Source organism: Nycticebus coucang, chromosome 19 (genome assembly GCF_027406575.1).
Source record: "Nycticebus coucang isolate mNycCou1 chromosome 19, mNycCou1.pri, whole genome shotgun sequence".
NCBI lineage: Eukaryota > Metazoa > Chordata > Mammalia > Primates > Lorisidae > Nycticebus > Nycticebus coucang.
In genome coordinates this window covers 3,901,157-3,920,915 of record NC_069798.1, presented here as the reverse complement: position 1 = coordinate 3,920,915, position 19,759 = coordinate 3,901,157, and the positions used below count along the sequence as shown (strand labels likewise).

General features: G+C 39.1%; 2 protein-coding genes and 1 long non-coding RNA gene across 9 annotated transcripts in view; 2 read left to right on the top strand and 1 right to left on the bottom strand.

The window, feature by feature from the left end:
* NDUFV2 (NADH:ubiquinone oxidoreductase core subunit V2) overlaps window positions 1-12,953 on the top strand; it is a 37,459-nt gene extending 24,506 nt beyond the window's left edge. For all 3 annotated transcript variants that reach the window (XM_053572040.1, XM_053572041.1, XM_053572042.1), the window contains 4 exons: window positions 1,539-1,707; window positions 3,617-3,726; window positions 5,997-6,073; window positions 12,804-12,953. In XM_053572040.1, coding sequence (XP_053428015.1) covers window positions 1,539-1,707; window positions 3,617-3,726; window positions 5,997-6,073; window positions 12,804-12,897 — 450 coding nt within the window. In that variant the 3' untranslated portion in view covers window positions 12,898-12,953. The remainder of the gene's footprint in view (window positions 1-1,538; window positions 1,708-3,616; window positions 3,727-5,996; window positions 6,074-12,803) is intronic.
* The window catches only part of LOC128572091 (uncharacterized), a 36,860-nt gene extending 21,735 nt beyond the window's left edge, over window positions 1-15,125 (bottom strand). The window contains exons 1-3 of the long non-coding RNA XR_008376041.1: window positions 14,941-15,125; window positions 14,539-14,759; window positions 8,938-10,918 (exon numbers count right to left, since the gene is read on the bottom strand). This is a non-coding gene — a long non-coding RNA (uncharacterized LOC128572091). The remainder of the gene's footprint in view (window positions 1-8,937; window positions 10,919-14,538; window positions 14,760-14,940) is intronic.
* Window positions 15,126-15,251: 126 nt separating this feature from the next.
* Window positions 15,252-19,759, top strand: part of ANKRD12 (ankyrin repeat domain 12) — a 125,158-nt gene continuing 120,650 nt past the window's right edge. For all 5 annotated transcript variants that reach the window (XM_053572036.1, XM_053572034.1, XM_053572033.1 and 2 more), the window contains exon 1: window positions 15,252-15,653. The gene's annotated coding sequence lies outside the window, so the exon portion shown is untranslated. The remainder of the gene's footprint in view (window positions 15,654-19,759) is intronic.

Sequence of the window (19,759 nt, the reverse complement as noted above, 5' to 3'; positions counted from 1 at the left end):
CTATAGTCCCAGCTACTTGGGAGGCTGAGCTGGGTGAATGGCTTGATCCCAGGAGTTTAAGACCATCCTGGGCAACATTATGAGACTCTGTTTCTAAAAATAAAAATAAATATTGTTCTCGTCTATTTAGAGTTGGATGTGTACAGAGGAAGAGGCAGGAAACAGTGTACAGAGAATCGAATCAAGATGCTTTTCACTTTACATTTGGGACTTTTAGTGTTGTTTCCCCTCCCTCTCCCCAATCCAAGAAGCACCCAACTAACACCCAACCTTACAACAAAAAAATCCATCCTTAAGCTCACTAATTATCTCTCTGTCACTAAGACATAGGGAGGTGTGTGGGAGAATTCCAGGGGAGAGCTTTTTCAAATTGACAAATCAGGGTCCCCATCCAGGTTTGTTAAACTACTTAAGTAGTAGGGCTCTAGCATGTATATTTTGGTAGAGAGCTCCCCAGATTCACATACATTCCTGGTTTAGAATCACTGGATTAAATAGCACAGCTAGTTTGTGTGTCACAGTCAAGCCATGATTTGATGTCTTTTGAGAATACATTTCCTTGAGAATTCCTGATAAAGTTCTACATTTTTTTCATCTGAATTTCATTTAATGACCTCTTCTTTTATGTTAGAACGTGGGCACACTACATATAATATGTATAATTTTAAGAGTGTCAGATAGCAAGTCTCAATGATATTAGATCACCTAGAAAGTTATAGGTATGATTATAGTCATGATCAACTGTATAAGGAGCAGCCCTAGCAAACATCTAGAAAGCCTTGTTTTCCCTAATAGAATTGCTGACTAAGAGAAGCATGCTGAGATAGCGGTCCTCTTAGTCCGAACCCTGGGACATCAGAACAGGTATTTTCTATTCATGCCTTGATGCAAAGGGTTGGGAAGTACTTGTCTATTATATCCAGCTATTGAAAGAGTATTGTGATATGAAATGAAAGTTGTGTTTTGGATTATTCTGGAAAAGTGTGTGTGTGAGATGTATGCAGAGATATCTAAATGTAGACATGTAAACAAATATGGGTTAATAGCTTTGATTCTCAACCTTTTCTCTTTTGCAGTACCATTTGCAGGTACTGTACCTCACAAGTAACATCAAGGCCTTTTTGAAAAATTGTGTAGAGTTTTAAAAATCTAATTGTTTTCTTTATTGGGATTTGACCACTAAATTTTTGCCATTTAGACTATTAAAATGACAAAATATAAGTTGGTCAAAGTAGAGATTCTTAATAGTGAAAGACTTAAAGATTAAGGGAAAAAGAATATCCTTTCTCAGAGATGAGGAGTAGGGTAGAAGGAGGAGGCAGTGCTATGACTCCACGAATTTCTGTGCTCTGTGTGATTTAAGTGTAAGATGTCTGCAAAAATCAAAGTGTTTATATCTTGTAATTAGCAATACAAGAATGTTTTCCACTTATGAAGAACTTTTCTATTTTTACCAAATTGAGGCAATGTTGAAATTGTACTTTTTACAACATACCTAAAAAGCTCAATTAATATTTTAAAATGTCCTAATGTTTTAGGTTGCAGAAGTTTTACAAGTACCTCCAATGAGAGTATACGAAGTAGCAACTTTTTATACAATGTATAATCGAAAGCCAGTTGGAAAGTATCACATTCAGGTCTGCACTACTACCCCTTGCATGCTTCGAAACTCTGACAGCATCCTGGAAGCAATTCAGAAAAAGCTTGGTATGGGATACATTATATTGTGACTTTGATAAAAAGTAAAATTGTCTTTATTGATTTGACATATTTCTTTTTCTTTTTTTTTTTTTTTTTTTATTGTTGGGGATTCATTGAGGGTACAATAAGCCAGGTTGATTTGACATATTTCTATCTTCTTGGGGTTTCCAACTTCCACCAGCTTCTTGGATCTGTTATTTCCCTGGTAGAAGGCTGTCTGTTACTGCCCACATTTATTTCTTCCAATTTTGTGTTCTACTTTAGTTCTTAGCCTCAAAGCTGAGTTATCTGTTATCTTTTCTTTCTAAATCATTAAGTTTGTTTGAAAAGCTTCTAGGAGTGTTAAAATTTTCATTGTTTAGAAAATGGTTTCACTTACTGTGTGATAGCATGTGACATGTAAAAATGACTATTATTATGCATACATTCTTCTAAAGCAGCCATGGAACAAATAAGAGTGTAGTAAGAATGCTTCAGGAAGGGGCGTTTGAAATAGGTGTTATTGTATAATAGTAGCATTTAAAAAGTAAATGGGGATTTTTCCATACAAAATGCCATTGCTGCATTTATACCTACATATGTCAAATGCAAGATAAGGACTTATCCTTTAATTTGTTATTAAGTATACAGTACTTGCATGTTGTAAAAATAGTTGGGCAGTATTGAAGTATTCCAACAGAAAGTTGAAGTCAGCTCAAAATCCTACTCCTGAGCTCTAATGTATAAATTCTGATAACAGTTGGGTGTATTACAGATTTTATATCATATTGATTATTAAATACATAAATATACTATGTCTGTTTGCTTTTTATACTTTATTTTGACTATCTTTCTTAGCACAATATATGTCTGCTTCATTTTTCTATTATAAATCAAGTTTTGCTAATCATATAGTGTGACTGATTTTAGTTTAATTTTCACAATCAAAATGAAAATATAGTCTGATGCACTGCTATATAATAATTAACACTAGAGATGGGTTTGTTGAAGTTTGATTGTTTTTTTTTTTTTTTTTTTTGGCCAGGGCTGGGTTTGAACCCGCCACCTCTGGCATATGGGACCGGTGCCCTACTCCTTGAGCCACAGGCGCCGCCCTGATTGTTTTTTAAAGGAAGACATTTGCTTAAATCCTTGCATGGGCTGTGCCTCATGCCTGTAATTCCAGCAGTCTGGGAGGCTGAGATGGTTGGATTGCTTGAGCTCAGGAGTTTAAGACGAGCCTGACCAAAAGTGAGACCCTTTCTCTAAAAATAGCTGGGTGTTGTGACAGGCACCCAGGAGGCTGAGGCAAGAGATCACTTGAGCCCATGAGTTTGAGGTTGCTGTGAACTACAATGCCCTGGCACTCTACCAAAGGTGACTAAATGAAACTGTCTCAAAAAAAAAAAAACAAACCAGCGCCATGGCTCACACCTGTAATCCCAGCACTCTGGGAGGCCAAGGCAGGGAGACTGCCTGAGCTCAGGAGTTCAAGACCAGCCTGAACAAAAGTGAGACTCCTGTCTCTAAAAAAATAGCCAGGTGTTGGGCGGCGCCTGTGGCTCAAGGAGTAGGGCACCGGTCCCATATGCCGGAGGTGGCAGGTTCAAACCCAGCCTCGGCCAAGCGCCTGTAGTTCCAGCTACTCAAGAGGCTGAGGCAAGAGAATCACTTGAGCCCAGGAATCTGAGGTTGCTGTGATCTGTGATGCCATGGCATTCTACTGAGGGCAATAAAGTGAGACTCTGTCACAAAAAAAAAAAGGAAAAGCAATCCTTGCATGTTCTAATTACATAAGTTTTTTTCTTTTTTAAAAAAATGTAATACTCTTAAATACTTACTATATCTCTGTAATGTATTATGGGTTTTCTTTTTCTTAAACTGAATTTCTGTCAAAGTATAACCTGGTCCTAATGGAGATTATTTATGTTTTTAGGAATAAAGGTTGGGGAGACTACACCTGACAAACTTTTCACTCTTATAGAGGTGGAATGTCTAGGGGCCTGTGTAAATGCACCCATGGTTCAAATAAATGACAACTATTATGTGAGTATTTCATTCAATGTAAGTTTAAGTTGTATGTCATATGTAAAATACCTTAAATACTGATTTCATGTCCTGTAGATGTTCGTTTCTGAGTTGGCTCATTTAGAAAAAGCTGTTGGCATAAATACCCAGGTTTTTAAAAAACTGTCTTTAAATGTATTTCCCTTTAGAGGATGACAAAAGTTTTAAACTTCTAAATTATGAAAAATTTAGTAATTTACATGTTAGTAAACAAAATAACCTTGGCATGGCAACTATGAAGACTTAACAGATAAGACTTAACATTTTCCCACATTTTACTTCAGATATTACAATTATCCTTGTCATCATTTATAGAAATAAGCTAGATATACGGCGAAGCACTCCGATCCTAAATCTTTCATCCCCCATTATCATAAATTTAATGTATATTCATCTCATACATGCTTTAAATTTTTTTTTCATGTATGTATGCAGCCAGACTAATAGCACTTGTTTTAAAAATTTTATAGAGATGGTATCATACTGCTCAGTACTACGTTAGCTGGATTTCATAAGTTTTGCTTTTTTGTTTTTAAGTGAGTACTTGTCTGTTAAGTTTTGTATTTTTGGTCTCTTCTTTGACCTTTACATTTTTTAGAAATGTTATTACTATTCAGATTCGTGGAATTTTCTTGTTATCTTTTCAAAAAATCACTTGCCACCCTAGTTATATCATGGTCTCATTCAGATCTTGCTAGGTCATATTTCTTAGAAATTTGTTTATGGAAGCTGTTTGAGGACAGAGTGAAGTAGATTCTTCAAGAGGGATCTGTGGCTTGGCACAGTGGCTCATACTTATAACCCCAGCACTTGGGGGAGGCCTAGGCAGAAAGGTCACTTGAGGCCAGGGATTAGAGACTAGTCTGGGCAACAGGCAGACCCCCATTTCTACAAAAAATTAGCCAAGTACAGTGGTGGCCCAGCTAGAGCCTGGACGTTGGACATTGCAGAGAGTTGTGATGATTCCATTGCACTCTATCCCAAGTAACAGAATGAGACCCTGTATAGGGGGAAAAGAAAAAAAAGAAGGGATCCTCTCTTGCTCCTAGAAGTCCCTACTGGCCTAGGAAAAGCCCCTCCCCTCGCTCACTATGTCCCCTATGTCTCCTCTTCTCCTCTAGTCCAAAAGTTCCAGGCTAGCAGTTTTCTTTCAGGGATAGTTTAATTTCTAATTTGCTCCCTTTTTTTGAGACCAGAGTCTTGCTCTGCCCTCCCTGCTAAACTGCCATGGCCTCAGCCTAGCTCACAGCAGCCTTAAACTCCTGGGCTCAAGTAGTCCTCAGTAGTCTCCTGCTGCAGCCTCCTGAATATCTGGGACTATAGGTATAAGCCACCATGCCCAACTAATTTTTCTATTTTTTAGTAGAGACAGACCTGCTCTTGCTCAGGCTGGTTTTGAACTCCTGAGCTCCAGGGCTGCCTCAGCCTCCTAGTGCTGTGATTACAGGAATGAGCCCTGTTCTGCACCTCTTGTTTTCTCTTATATTAAGGATATAGCATTTGGGGATCTTTACTTTGTATGGTTTCGACCGGTTATAGTCTCTTGGGCTGGCTGGGGGCTTTGTCCCTTGCTCCTCTAGGCTTTGAAATCCTGAAGCCAAGTTTTACTTGGTGTTTCATTTGTCCAAAACGTGTTTTCACTGAATTTTTGGATTCTGGATTTAAATAGGAATTAGTTGAGACTTTGTAAGTAGCATTAGAAATCTAAATGCAACAGCCTATAGATGGATTTGTCAGAAGAGATAGAGATTGTTTCAGTTAGTAGTAAGAGCTTTGATAAGATTATGGAGAGATACTAGGAGTCTACTTACAAGTTACTAATTATTCTTGGTACCTCATCATTTTTCAAGGATATAGCGTTTATTGACCATATACCTTGCATTGTTCTAACTTCTATATTTTCTCATTTAATCCTCAAAAACACACTGAAGTAGGTCTACAGATAAACAAATTTGGGGAGGCTGAATAATTTGTCCAAGATTGCTAGTAAGTAGTGGGGCCAGGACTTAAATGCAGATGTATTTCACTGCGAAGCACTACTCTGTATTGCCTCTTCAGCTACAGCTCTTGTTGCAGTTTATATTTAGCCCTATATGCTATGTATAGGAATTATTCAGTTGTTGCTACCTTGGTAACTATCTTGTGAGCTGATAGGCAGGCAGACAATAAAATAACTGGTTTTAGGGATTTACAGACTCAAGCAGTATGAAATAATTTCAACATGACTGTTGTAATTTGTTTTTTCCTAGGAGGATCTGACGCCTAAGGATATTGATGATATTATTGATGAGCTTAAGGCTGGCAAAATTCCAAAACCCGGGCCAAGGTATGCTTTTGTTCATATACATATAATAAGTTTTAATGGCTTAACCTAAACTAATCTTTCACATAAACTTAATTTTTAAAATTTTATACCCTAAGTTCATAGGAATTGGCAAGAGCTTTGGATGGTATCTAGAATAAAAATTTTTTTTTTCCCCTAAAACCCTATTGAGTATCTGAGTATTTACAGAGAAGGAAAATTTACTACAAAGAGAAACCTATTCCATTGTTTAAAAATTCATGCTGGTAGAAGATTGACTCAAAGACTAATTACTCCTAAAACCCTCTAATTTCCTCCTAAAAATTTAATTCTGCCCTTTGTATCAACACAATCTTTTTTGTTTGTTTGAGACAGGGTCTCACGGAGGTTGGAGTATAGTGGTGCAATAATAGCTCTCTGTAGTCTCAAACTCCTAGACTCAAGCGATCTTCCTGCTTCATGAAACCTCCCAAGCAGCTGGGACTGTAGGCATGTGCCACAGTGCCCGACTAATTTTTATATTTTTTATAGAGAGAGGCTGGTCTTGAACTCTTGGCCTCAAGTGATCTTCCTTCCTTGGCATCCTAAAGTGCTGGGATTACAGATGTGAGCCACCCCACTTGGCCAACACAAGATAGTTTTAATATCTCTTCCAAATGATAGCTGTTCATTTATTTGAAATAGCCATTTTATCTTCTCCATATTTTTTTCTTAGATTGAATATTCACAGTTTTTTCAGTTTTTTTCCTTATGTAATACAACTTTAGTCTCTGTCCTCTGTGGGTTTTCTAGTTGGCTCTAGTGACTTTAATGTGGTACTTAAGCTAATCATAGTATTTGAGATATGTACTTAGTAGCACAGAGGATTATGGGTCTGCCTCTTTTGTTCCAGACATTATATTTGTAATAATGCAGCCTAGTTACATCAACCCTTATTTCAGATATATTACACAGTCGATTGCATTTAATAGTCATCTAGAATGCCTAGATAGATCTTTTTATATTGATCCATTGTTTATCCAGGTTGCTCCTATCCTAGAGTCGTGTCATACTAATTAACTTTTCTTTCAATTATGAACTGAATTTTTACTGCTATTTCATATCTAAGTGTTCAGTTACTCAAAATTCTTTAATAATAGCCAGTGTTTGCATGTTTTTTTATGGTTGTAATCCCTCTATAATTATTTTTTCTACTTAATGTCTTACAAACTTTTTCTTCTTTTAACATGTTGGTAGGTTTTAATGGCTGTGTATTATTCTGATATTTCAAAAGAGCTATTATGTGCTTTTTATTCTCTTGTTTTAAAATACTTCTTCCTAAGTTTTATCGAAAATAACAGTTTTTGAAGTTGAATTACTAAGTATAAGTGGTTCTATAGTTTTCTCTCTAGAAGTACTGACTCATCCTTCTGGCAGACTAACAACCTTCCTTAACGAGACAATGAGATCAATTCAAGATAACTGAGTTTTGTAAATACTAGCTTAGATGGCTTTTGTTAATTGTTGCTTTCTTTTTCTAAGAAGCAGATATGGTAGGACCTTCATTGACTACAGTGATCACTTCCTTAAATTGACCTAATTTTCTTTTTTCTTTTCTATTTTCTTTCTTTCTTTTTAATTTTTTTATTTTTTATTTTTTAATTTTGAGGCAGAGTCTTACTCTGTGCCTGGGTAGAATGCTGTGGCATCATAGCTCACAGCAACCTCAGACTCTTGGTCTCTCACCTCAGCCTCCTGAGTTGCTGGGACTACAGATGTTCACCATAACACCTGGCTAGATTTTTCTGTTTTTAGTAGACACAGGGTCTCGCTTTTGCTCAGGCTGGTTTTGATCTCTTGAGCTCAAGTAATCCACCTGCTTCGGCTTCTCAGAGTGCTGAGGTTACCGGGTTGACCCACCACGCCAGGCTGACCTCACTTGACACGCACCACATGTGTGCATCAGTGCAGTTGGCCCAGTTCCTTGTGTTGACCATCTCCGTGTGTTGACCGGTTTGTTACAGTCCCTGGCATGGTCAACTTATAGAGGTTCTCCTGCATATACCACTTTCAACACCCTGTGCCTATAGATTTACTTAAAGAGTTTTGGCATTCTCTTCCTAGTTCCTCACTTTTAGGGGTACACTTGTTTGTTTTTAAGGAGATAAAACATTTCCATTGTGAAAAATCATTCTCCTTTATAATAAAGAGGCAAGTAAAGTAAAATCTTTTGGTGGTTAACATTACAGTATCTTTCTTAGCTAATGGTCCTATCCCTTAGCCATCTTGCTTCAAATATAGATATCCTGACCCAGAAAAGACCCTATCTCATAGTGTTTTCTACAAGCTTTAACTCCTTTTTAGGATTTAGATGTTTTTAAATAAGTTTATGCTGTTCTTATGTTTGTGCTCAAACCGGTAACTTCTTTCAACTTCTCAAGTGAAGATTTCCTCTTGTAATCTATTTGGTTTCTTTAGATGGCTCCCTTTTTCTGATTAGATGTTGATGTTTATAATTCTATAGTCGTAATTTTGTCGTTTAGAATCTCGTACTTTGTTAATTCACAACATGAATCCAATATTAGTCTCCTGTCACACAAATAGACAGATAGTTGCTTTGTCTACATTTATTTCACATTTTTTTTTTTTTTTTTAGAGACAGAGTCTCACTTTGTCCCCCTCAGTAGAGTGCTGTGGTGTCATAGTTCACAGCAACCTCTAGCTCTTGGGCTTAGGCAATTCTCTTACCTCAGCCTCCCAAGTACCTGGGAGTACAGGCGACCACCACGACCCTCGGCTATTTTTGTTGTTGTTGTTGCAGTTTGGCAGGGGCTGGGTTTGAACCCACCACCCTCTGTATATGGGGCCGGCGCACCACTCACTGAGCCACAGACACTGCCCTATTTCACCTTTTTTGAGTGTCTTCTGACATTTCCTTGTCATCTTCACTTTGAGTAGTCTGAGGAGGAAGAAGAAGAAATGTTGGTCTTGCTGTCTCAGAGGTGGCAGAAGCTAAACACAATCAGAATATAAGTGAACACATGCAATACACACACCTGTGTTTTTCAAGAGTCCACTATACTCTTTCTTAATTTTGACATTAGAAAATATCTGTATGCTGTGATTGTTCTTATTTTTGGTTAATTTAAAGAAAAATAAATATTTTTATTTTATATATAAATAAAAAGTAAAAATTTGGTTAAAGAAAAACAACTTCTAAACCTGGCTTAAATTACTAATTAATAGAAGTTCTCTTTATTATAGAAGAGTTAGTTTATAACTACTTTTAAATACAATTTGAATTCTTCATATTTAGTTTTATAAAGATCTTAAATTTTGCACAGTTCTGTGGGGTTCAGGCAGTATCTGAGAAGTAAAAAACATATAGCTAGGCTATAGTACCAGTGTGGTTATTGAGAGATGACTCTAGACTTTATAGTGTTTTTAAACACTAAAAGTAGGGGCAATGGTGACTATACTATATCTCAGCAATAATAAACAGATAAGCACTAAACTTCCATAAAATACTTTACCTTTAAGCCATAAAAGTTTACAGGAAGGCCAAGTTTTCTAGAGTGCAGATGAATTAAAATGATACATATATATACAGTGTTGGAATGCTAAAAAAAAAAAAAAAAAAAAAATTTACTTTTTGAATTTTAATGAAGACAACAAGGTAAAATATTAGATGGCATTTTAAACATGAGATTATCATGGAAAGTCATTTTTTGTTCATTAAGTGAAAAACCCTCATGTAAATTATGGCTGTCAGGTGAATACAGAGGGCTAAGTCACTGCCTCTTGTGTGTTCTGAGACATATTTACAGATGGGGCTAGGGGAGAATTACATTTGTAACAGGTTAAAATTACAGGCTTAACTGACAGATTTTATAGTCTTTATAATGTTTAAATATGGATTGTGTGAGTGGCAGGGAAAGGAGAAGGTTTGCAGCCATTGTGGACCACTAGAACCCCTTTTTTCTGAAGTATGCCATAGGCTGGGTGTGGTACACATGCTTATAGTTCCAGCTACTGGAGAGGCTGAGGCAGAAGGATCCCTAGAGCCGAAAGCCTAGGAGTTCAAGGCTATAGTAAGCTATGATTTTGCCTCTGTACTTCAGCCTGGGTGGCAGAACCAGACCCTGTCTCTAAAACAATAATAAAGTATGTCATGGGATTTTAATTTCATGGAACAAATTTTAGGAAACTCTGGGCCAGATCATTCTTAAAATTACTACCATATGTAAAATGCCATAATCCTGTGAAAACTCATTTAGTATATATGATTAATTTTATTTATTGTTCCCCAAACTTTAGTTATTATAGTCTTCCTAAATTGGTAAAGAAGGTTTTAATATTAAGGAGCTTATTAATTTAAAAAGATCCATATTCATTCAAACTGATGAGAAGCTTTAAGATACTAAATGCTCAGCTTTTAAGAGACTTCGAAAAGGAAACATTTAAATCACATTCCATTTTGATAATTGATCAAGAGAAAAGTTTTAGACAGAGTAGTTTGAAGGAAGGGGTAGCTGAAAGGTCCTCCAAAATAAATTAATTTCATTATTTCATTAGCAGTTAAAGAAAAGCAGTTGTACCCAGTTAATACAAAAATACAATCTGGGTGTAGTGGTTTTGCTTGTCATCCTAGCCCGCTGGGAAGCTAAGGCAGGTAGATTGCCTGAGCTCAGGAATTAGAAACCAGTCTGAGCAACAGCAAGACCCTGTCTCTACTAAAAATAGAAAAATTACCCAGGCGTTGTGGCAGGCACTTGTAGTTCCACCTACTCTGGAGGCTGAGGCAAGAGGATTGCTTGAGCCCAAGAGTTTGAGGTTGCTGTGAGCTATGATGCCACGGCTCTCTACAAGGTGACAAAAGTGAGACTCCATCTCGGAAAAAAAAAACAACAAAAAACAAAAATAAAATACAAAGTCAAATACTGTCTTTTTTTTTTTTTTTCCTTAGCTAAGTATCATTTTGCCACTTACCCTACAACATTAACACTAGGCTCTGACAGATAGTATATAAGGACTGCTATTTATCTGTTTCTATAGTGAACAAAAAGACCTATGTAGCATTGTTCATTACAATACATCACAGTTATTTGTATTACGTGATAACGTGCAGGATCTTACAGATGACTATCTGGTGTCATTTTCCTGTCGCCTTCAACAGAAAATGACTTCCTGGGGCTCTAATTAATAGACTTACAGGATTGATGATAAAATGTGAAGGGCAAAGCCAGAGGGGGTTGAAAACATATAAATAACAAATTCTTTAGCTAAAATCTAAAGAAGGAACAAAGTAAGTTAGCAGAGCCAGGGATTAGTGGGGGAAGGGTTAAGTGATATGGATTAGGTGCTGAGCTAGGCTCTAGCAACAGAGGTCAGCCAGGGCAGAGGTGAGCAATTACCCCAGAAAATATGTTTATGGATGAAAAAAAGCCAGACAGGTTCTTCTACCTCTGCTCTGCCTCTCTTCACAAATTCTTCCATCAGGGCCTGTTCTTATTTTCTTCTATTTATGTCTGTGGTGGCCACCCTGGTCTGAAATCATTTTTCAAAAAATTGCTACTACTTATATAGCCTTAAAAAAACATAAATAGATTATTACTTCAGTACTTCTAAGGGATATTCTCCCAAATCTTATTTGTCAAGGAATCCAGTTTCTGTTATTTCCAAATACAGAGTATAAATGTACATGTTTCTTCTGTTCACTGTGATAGTAGATCTCAATCTAAATAAACTTCAAGTATAGAAAGAACAAATGTAGTGCTGTGGTTTATTAAGACAGGTTTTTTAAAAATGTTCTCTCGGGTTGGGTTGTATTTTCACCTTAGTTTTTTACTCTAATCTTTGGCAGATGCTGAAGTCTCCAAACCTTGCTTTCTGTAGCTTAAAATAAAGCCAGTATCACTTGTCTCATGGCATTGTTTTTTTGTTTTTTTAGAGACAGAGTCTTACTTTGTTGCCCTGGGTAGAGTGCTGTGGTGTCACAGCTCACAGCAACCTCCAGCTCTTGGGCTTAGGCAATTCTCTTGCCTCAGCCTTCCAAGTAGCTGGGACCACAGGTGCCTGCCACAACTCTGGCTATTTTTTTGTTACAGTTTGGCCAGGGCCTGGTTTGAACCCAACACCCTTGGTATATGGGGCCGGCACAGGCACTGCCCGGCATTGTTTTGTGTTTTTTTTTTGTAGAGACAGAGTCTCACTTTATGGCCCTTGGTAGAGTGCCGTGGCATCACACAGCTCACAGCAACCTCCAGCTCCTGGGCTTAAGCGATTCTCTTGCCTCAGCCTCCCGAGTAGCTGGGACTACAGGCCACAACGCCTGTAGTAGAGTAGCCAAACTACTCTGTCTAAAATAGCCCGCCACAACGCCCGGCTATTTTTTTGTTGCAGTTTGGCCGGGGCTGGGTTTGAACCCGCCACCCTCGGCATATGGGGCCGGCGCCCTACTCACTGAGCCACAGGCGCTGCCCATGCCCTTCATTGTTATAAAAATTAAATGAGCTAATGTATGTACATTGCTCAGTAAATGGGAACTAATATTAGTGCTACTTTTATATTTCATACTTATGAGTTTTGACATGTCTTTTCATATTTAACTTTAGGAATAGAAAATTTTCCAGCAGTTAATATGTTTGAATTAAATAAAACATGCTAGTTCTTGAAGGAAAAATAGTTAGACTGTTATGAAATAATAATTATAATTTTTTAAGTAAAAATGTACAAATGTTAATCATTAACTTAATATTCCTTTCTGTTATTTTAGGAGTGGGCGCTTCTCCTGTGAGCCAGCTGGAGGTCTTACCTCTTTGACTGAACCACCCAAAGGACCTGGCTTTGGTGTACAAGCAGGCCTTTAACTTTCATTTACCTGTAAATTCGTCTCTGGAAAAATAAAATATGAACTTCCTATCTATATAAACTTTTTATATTATTTGTTAATTCTATGCTGTGCACATCTTGTGGTAACCTGGACCCAATGTGTAGCTATACTTATGTCAAAACGACAGAGCACCATTTTAAAGTCTTCTGCTATTTATAGCTAACTATGAAGACAGTATTATACAATCTAGTTAACAGTTACTCCAATGTCATCCATTTTCAACTGCCTGGTCCCTTTTATGAATAATATTGGATTACTGTGAAATAAAAATTCTGTCAAATTTCAGATGTATTTTGCTTTCACATCTTTAGCCACAGCCACATTCTAAGTTAACATGCCCTTTATATACACTTATGTCAGTAATTCCTTTTAAATATTTTCATATTTACAGCATGTAATACTTATTGTATTTCCAACTGTTAAGTGACACCTCAAGCACACTGAAGGTATAAGAAGGCTAAGGTAGTTGTCTGTAGAATCACTATCATTCTTTAAAAAAAAGAAAGGTACAAAACATTTTTGACATTATCCTTGGCTACTCTGACACTTCAAGTATATAAAAAATAATTGAGTGAGGAAATCGGAAGTATAATCATAAGTTGGAAAGATCAGTATATATGTAAAACACTGTATAGAATAGATATTACAATATAGAGGAAACGATAAAATCTTTATTACCAGTTCAAGAAACTAGCTTTAGATTATTTTAGTTTTGCAAATAAGAAAAAATAGCTTTAATGCATGAATAACTCTAATCAAATTGTTTAAAAATTTCTGAGTCCAGTTTGGGGCCTTGCTCTTCAGACAGTCATTATGATGCCTAAAAAAATGATTTTTTTTTTTTTTGCAGTTTTTGGCCGGGGCTGGTTTTGAACTCGCCACCTCCGGCATATGGGGCCGGTGCCCTACTCCTTTGAGCCACAGGCACCGCCCCATGATGATTATTTTTAAGTATGTGTTTAAGAACTTACCTTTAGGGATTTTTTACTTAAGGTAGCAATAGCAATTTCCCAAGTGGCAGGAAGGGTAACACAATGAAAATTTTTTCCTTCTATCATATCCCTCTCTTAGCTTTTTTATAGGCATTTTTTTTTTTTTGTATTTCACTACATAAGTACCCAAATTAAAACGTAACGCTATTCCACTTCTAGCTACGCTGTTGATATTATGTGAACATAATGTTTTATAGTTGGGAGAAATCAAGAACCTAGAAAAGGAAAAACTCTTGATCTTTAATGTAGGTTTATGCTCTATATAGTAATTTGTTGGGACTTGACCTTCCCTGAGTAGTCTGAATGTCACCTCATCTGCCGTGGTCACATCTGAACCCTTCAGTTTATTAGTGACATAAAGGATAGTCACTAGTAAAAGTTTGTAACTGCATGCATTGTCACAAACGGATGCTACAGGAGTTTTTAGAGGCTACAGATGACATGGAGATAATGATTTCCCCCCGAGTATGTAACTCCTTGGGTGCTTAACTAGGTTAAGGTATGTACAAACAATTGCAGATTAATCTCTATGTAAATAAAACGAGCCTACTAGCAGAAGTCAGGGCACGGTATTGCAATGCTGAGCTGGTATTAGTAGGTTTTCCTTATGCACGCTTTCAGTGTACCTGGGCAGTTCCCTCTTAAACACTCAGTATACCACATCTGGAAAATCGCACTGAAATTTCTCTTTCAAAAAGGCCATCAGAAGATGTTACTGAGAGGTGTCCTGCGATCCCCTTGGACAGGTGCATGTCAATGCGCGTTTGGGGTGGGTACCGGCCCCATCTGGCACCGGGGACGATTTGTTCCAGGCGCAGGTGCAGGCTGCTCCGGCCACGCAGGCGCACTGTGGAGGGAACAAACGCGCTGCCACTCCGTCTCGTCCGACAGCCGGGCGAGCCTGCTGGCAGGAGCCGCTCGGTGGGGTAGAAACCCTGGCCTCAGCTTCAAGCTGTGGTCCTCCCGTTGTCTTTCCTGTGGCCAACTCAAACTCGTTTACCCAACTCCTGGAAAAAGTATGTTAGTACCCTACGTGGGGCCTCTTCATGCCGCCATTTCCAGGAGTCTCCAGTCACAGCCACTGCTATGGTAGCCACAAAAAGCCACTGCAGAACTCCTTTGCTCGGCAGTGTCAGCGGCGCCTGCGCTGCCTCATCCTTTTCTCGGTGGGTGACAACAGAGAAGAGGCGGTGACAGCCGGGTGGGGCGGGGAGACTGAGCAGTGCGAAGGGAGGAGTTCCGGCTTGCACCCCCCCCGCCACCGCCCACTTGGTACGTTCCTCCTCCCCCGCCCTGCTGCCCGAGATGCTTCTCCTTAGAGCAGCCGGAGGGGCGGGGGCCGGGGGGCGGGGCGGTCACGCCGCCCGTCCCGTGCCCGCGGGAGTCACGTGTCTGCAGGAGTCACGTGCCCACGCCACAGCCAATAGCCAGGCGGCGCTGTCCTGGGAGCGAGGAGGCTGTGGTGAGGGACAGACCGAGACGGGAGATGTTTTCAAGCCCGGCCCCGTCGGCGTTAGTGGCGGTTGCAGCGGCGAGGAAGACAACGACAGCGACGGCCACACCAAGGCACTCTTTCAGGGGGTAAACCCTCCTCAGCTGGTCGCGCCTCGAGTCCCTGCGGGCGAGGGGGGCGTGGCGACAGGAGAGGAGGAAGGAGGGGCGCGGTTTCGAGCCTGTCCCCGGCGCCTGGGAGGAGACCCCCGCAGTTCCGCGCTGCTCCAGTTTCCCTCTCCAGAGCAAGGTAGGGGACGCGCCTTAGCCACGCCGCCCCGCCCGGCCCGGCCCTGGACGCGCCGTCAGGCCAGCCTTTTGCCGAGGCGCCGCCAGCCTGACAGTGACAGGCCGTTAGTGGCCCCCGACGCGGGTCTGCCGCGCCCCGCCCGCCGCCGCCTTCCCGGCGTCCCGAGGAGCCGCGGCTCAGGTGGGAGCCGCCAGCTGGGCGGGGGCGCGGGGCGGGGCGGGGCGCGAGCGCCCCTCGCCGCCGCTCCCGGGGCTGGGCTGCTGCTGCCGCCTCCCGGAACATGGCGCGGCTGGGGGAGCGTGTGCGTGCGAGTGTGCGCGGCCCGAGAGGGCGCCGACAGCGTGCGGCGGCCGGACCCGGCGAGGCGGGGGCGGGGGCGCGCCTGGCCCGCCGCGCGCTCCCGCCGCCAGTCTAGGTGCGGGCGAGGACGCCGGAGACTCAGCTGCGGCCGCTGGGCTCGGGAGTGGAGGTAGCCGGGGTCCAGGGAGACGTATGAAAGCGAGAAGAAATTGTTGCCTTAGTAGTCTCACGTCAAAAGGAGAGCGGCCGCCCTGTCTTAAATGCCGGTGTGAGCTAACATTGCTGCATTGGGCAATCAGCTCTCGGCGTGGTTTTTCTCGTGCCCATGCAAGTGATGATCGGAGACCCTCGGAGGCGTCAGGTTTTTAGATCTCATTTTGAGGAGTGATGTGGAATGACGCGTCCTTGAGGATCCCAAAGCGTTGAATAAAGGGTTGTACAAAGAGGTTACCGAAGCCTGGCAGCTGACAGCTGTTTTAATAATAACAGTAGGAAACCGTTTAGGATGGGAAGTTAACAATATTGCACTAGTTGAAATGGTAGGAAACGTTTAAAGCAGTGTGGTCACCAGGTTTGTAATTTCCACTGGGCAACGGTGGCTAAACTGCAAACTCGAGTGAAACGTTTTGTAGATCCAGTGATATGTAACTCTTTGGGATTATCTCTAATATTGAAGTTGGAATGAATATGTTTTCTCAGTCATGTATTCTTTTTTTATTTTAAATTATGAAGGAAGGCTAATGAGTGAAATAGGTCTTTAAGGTAAATTAACTGCTTATTTAAAAGCTACTCAAGTAGGCCATTAAAAATCTTGGGCACCGATCTGTTTCAGTTTCTGAAATCATACAAAGGTTTTCCTGGAGATTAGCTGAGAACTAGGAAAGCATGTACTCTATTGGTGCCAAATGACATAACAGCGAAATGAGATAGTGTCGACTGTCTAAAATGAAATCCTTATATTAACTTTATTGAGAAAAATCTTTAATTTGGGTTAAAAGCAAAAACATTTAGAGATTATAAATGTTTCCTGGGAGATAACAGACAGGAGAGGAAAGGTTTTACCTGGTAAGGATCTTGTATAGTTGACACAAGCACTGACTAAAATTCTAAAGCTCTATGGGCAGCTTGACTTAGGTCAGGCTTAACCATTTCAGGTTATGTGTTCTATTTTAGAGACAGGCAAGATGTTAAGATGAAGGAAAACCAGAATGTTGAGTGTATTCGTGGAATGAAAATTAAACTACAGGATACCTTTAATATTCTCTATCCCAAATAGTTTTTAGAGTAGTTGTTAAGAATTCGTTTTTGTTGGACTAGTTTCATGAACTAAGCAGAGCTGGGAAAGGAGAAATCTGATGTGTTCCATACACACGCTATTCCATGAAGAATATTTGAGCAGAAGTAAAGAGAGCAAAAATCTTTAAATGAGAAAAGAACTTGGTAGCTAAAAATATATTATGCAGTCTCTGGTATTGGTTCTTTATTATCTGAGGGAAAAAGGCCTCAGTTTATTTGGAGCCGTGTCCAACTTGTGGAAAGAATTTGAAAGGAAAATGTTTTTATTAAGTTGTCGATGTTACCCATTTTTCTGTAGAAGTAGGTTGGAAACGTAACATTCTTCTGAGGTAGATTGGAGAACTGGTAGTTGAGATATTTGGAAAACACTTTGTTGGAACACATTGTGAAGAATAATTGTGAAAATATTTGGTTTTTTTGGTATTAGTTGACCCATAAATTTTCTTTAAACTGTTATGTTTTAAGAGCACTTTTTCAAACTAAAAAGAATGGTTAGTGAGATTAGTCATTTCCATTATAATCCCTACGAGGTTTAGACTGTTTTCTGTGCATAAACTTAATGATATTGAGGTAACATCTGTCAGGAGTGAAGAATTTGTTTGATAATTAATTACAATAGGTTGCTTAGGAGAGCTATTAACACTATTGTCTGACTTGGAATTTGTTGCTAACAATAACATGCAAAGTAGCCTGTGTGCTGTAATGGGTGCAATCTTGTAGATTTCTCCTTAGGCGGGAAGGGGCCTCTTGTTTGCTAATCCATTTCCTTCATTTTACAGATGAGAAAATAAAGGCCTAATAAGGTGAAATCACTTACAGCTAGTATGTAGCTAAAGCAGTCTGTAGTTTAGCCTAGAGATTTCTTTTTGGGAAGATGCTTATTTGTCCCTTTCCTTAGAAGTAGCTTTATGGAGTTGTGGAAAGAACCCTGAAATATCAGTACAAGCGAGAAGGCCAGGTTTTAAATTCTTGATTTGTCACTTCCTAACAGTAGTTTTTGACATAACACGTTAACTTTCAGAACCTTGCTGCCTTTATCGACAAAAGTAATTTTCCTACATAATTTATAGTGTTGTTGGTTGGAACAAATAAGAAATCACACTGTAAACTGTAAACTTTTATGTAGATTAAAAAGTAGTGATATTTTAAAAATACAATTCTTATAACAAGGTGTGTAGATTCCTAAGTTTTTGCTTAGCCCTAGCTTTATTGTTTCAGCATCTGCTATTTTAGCAGATAACTCCCTATAGATACATTTTCTGATCCCTACTTAGTTCTAATTTGAGTAAAGCTGCTTATGAACATTTTAAATATTGCAGTTAGAGCCTGACTTCCCCTGGAGAATATGAAGTTTCTTCATCTAGCATTTGAAAACATTCTAGTATGTACTTATCCATAATCTGCTTCTTTAACAGACAGTGGCTTTTTTGAAAGTAATAGTGAAAGTACCTTGGTAGCAATGTTAATTTGTCTCTGCTAGTTTCCAGATATGGCAATAGCAGGAGGTAATTTCCTTTATAAAGTCAGCTTTGAATAGTTCATATTAAGGTCATCTGGTAGATCTAAAATATATAGAAATGTAAAATAGGAGTTGTGTTTGCTTTTGCTGTTTTAGAATTTTTTACGGCTTTAAATTGATAATACTAGAAACCAATATATCAATATTGTAGTATAGATTATCAGAGTTTATCTTTAAAAACAAAGGTCATGATAATCATAGATACTTGCTGAGTACTTAGAATATGCAGTACTCTGTTTTAAGATATTTTAGATAATTTTTTCTAACAATCCTGTAAAACAGATCGAATTATTCTAACATGGCAAAGGAGACATAGGCTTTGAACAGTTATGTGATGTGTAGATATCAACATATTCATACAGCTAAATAAGTAAGAGATGTCATTTCTCTCCTTAACCACTGCTGTGTTAAGCTAAACAGCTGCTTTTAAAGAGTTTTAAGGCAGTGTTTCTTAAATTTCAGACTTCATGAAAATATTTGCAGGCCAACTATTCTACTTCATATGGGTGGTCAAAAAAGAAAAAGGAAAAGACCTTATGAGAGTCATGGAAGATAGACCAGCAAGCCTTTTTATGAGATGCTTATATATTTGTTGTGTTATTGTTGTTTTTATATCATCAAAAGCAAATTATTCTCAGCAGCTAAAGAGCTATAGTTGGTAATATTATAAGAGGCTATGCTAACATAACTTCACTTTGATATTCATGTCATGGTTCTAAAGAGACTTACTTAGGTTGGCGCCTATGGCTCAAAGGCGTAGGGCGCCGGCCCCAAATGCCAGAGGTGGTGGGTTCAAACCCAGCCCTGCCAAAAACTGCAATAAATAAATAAATAAATAAATAAAAAATAAAGAGACATACTTTAATTATAGGGGCTAAAGAAAAAAAGATAACCAAAGTGATTTAGGACTTTATAAAGGAATAGATCCCAGCAATAGAAAGTTTGAGTTTGTTCAGGTTAGAAAATAGCATCAAGACCAGCTTTTCTGATT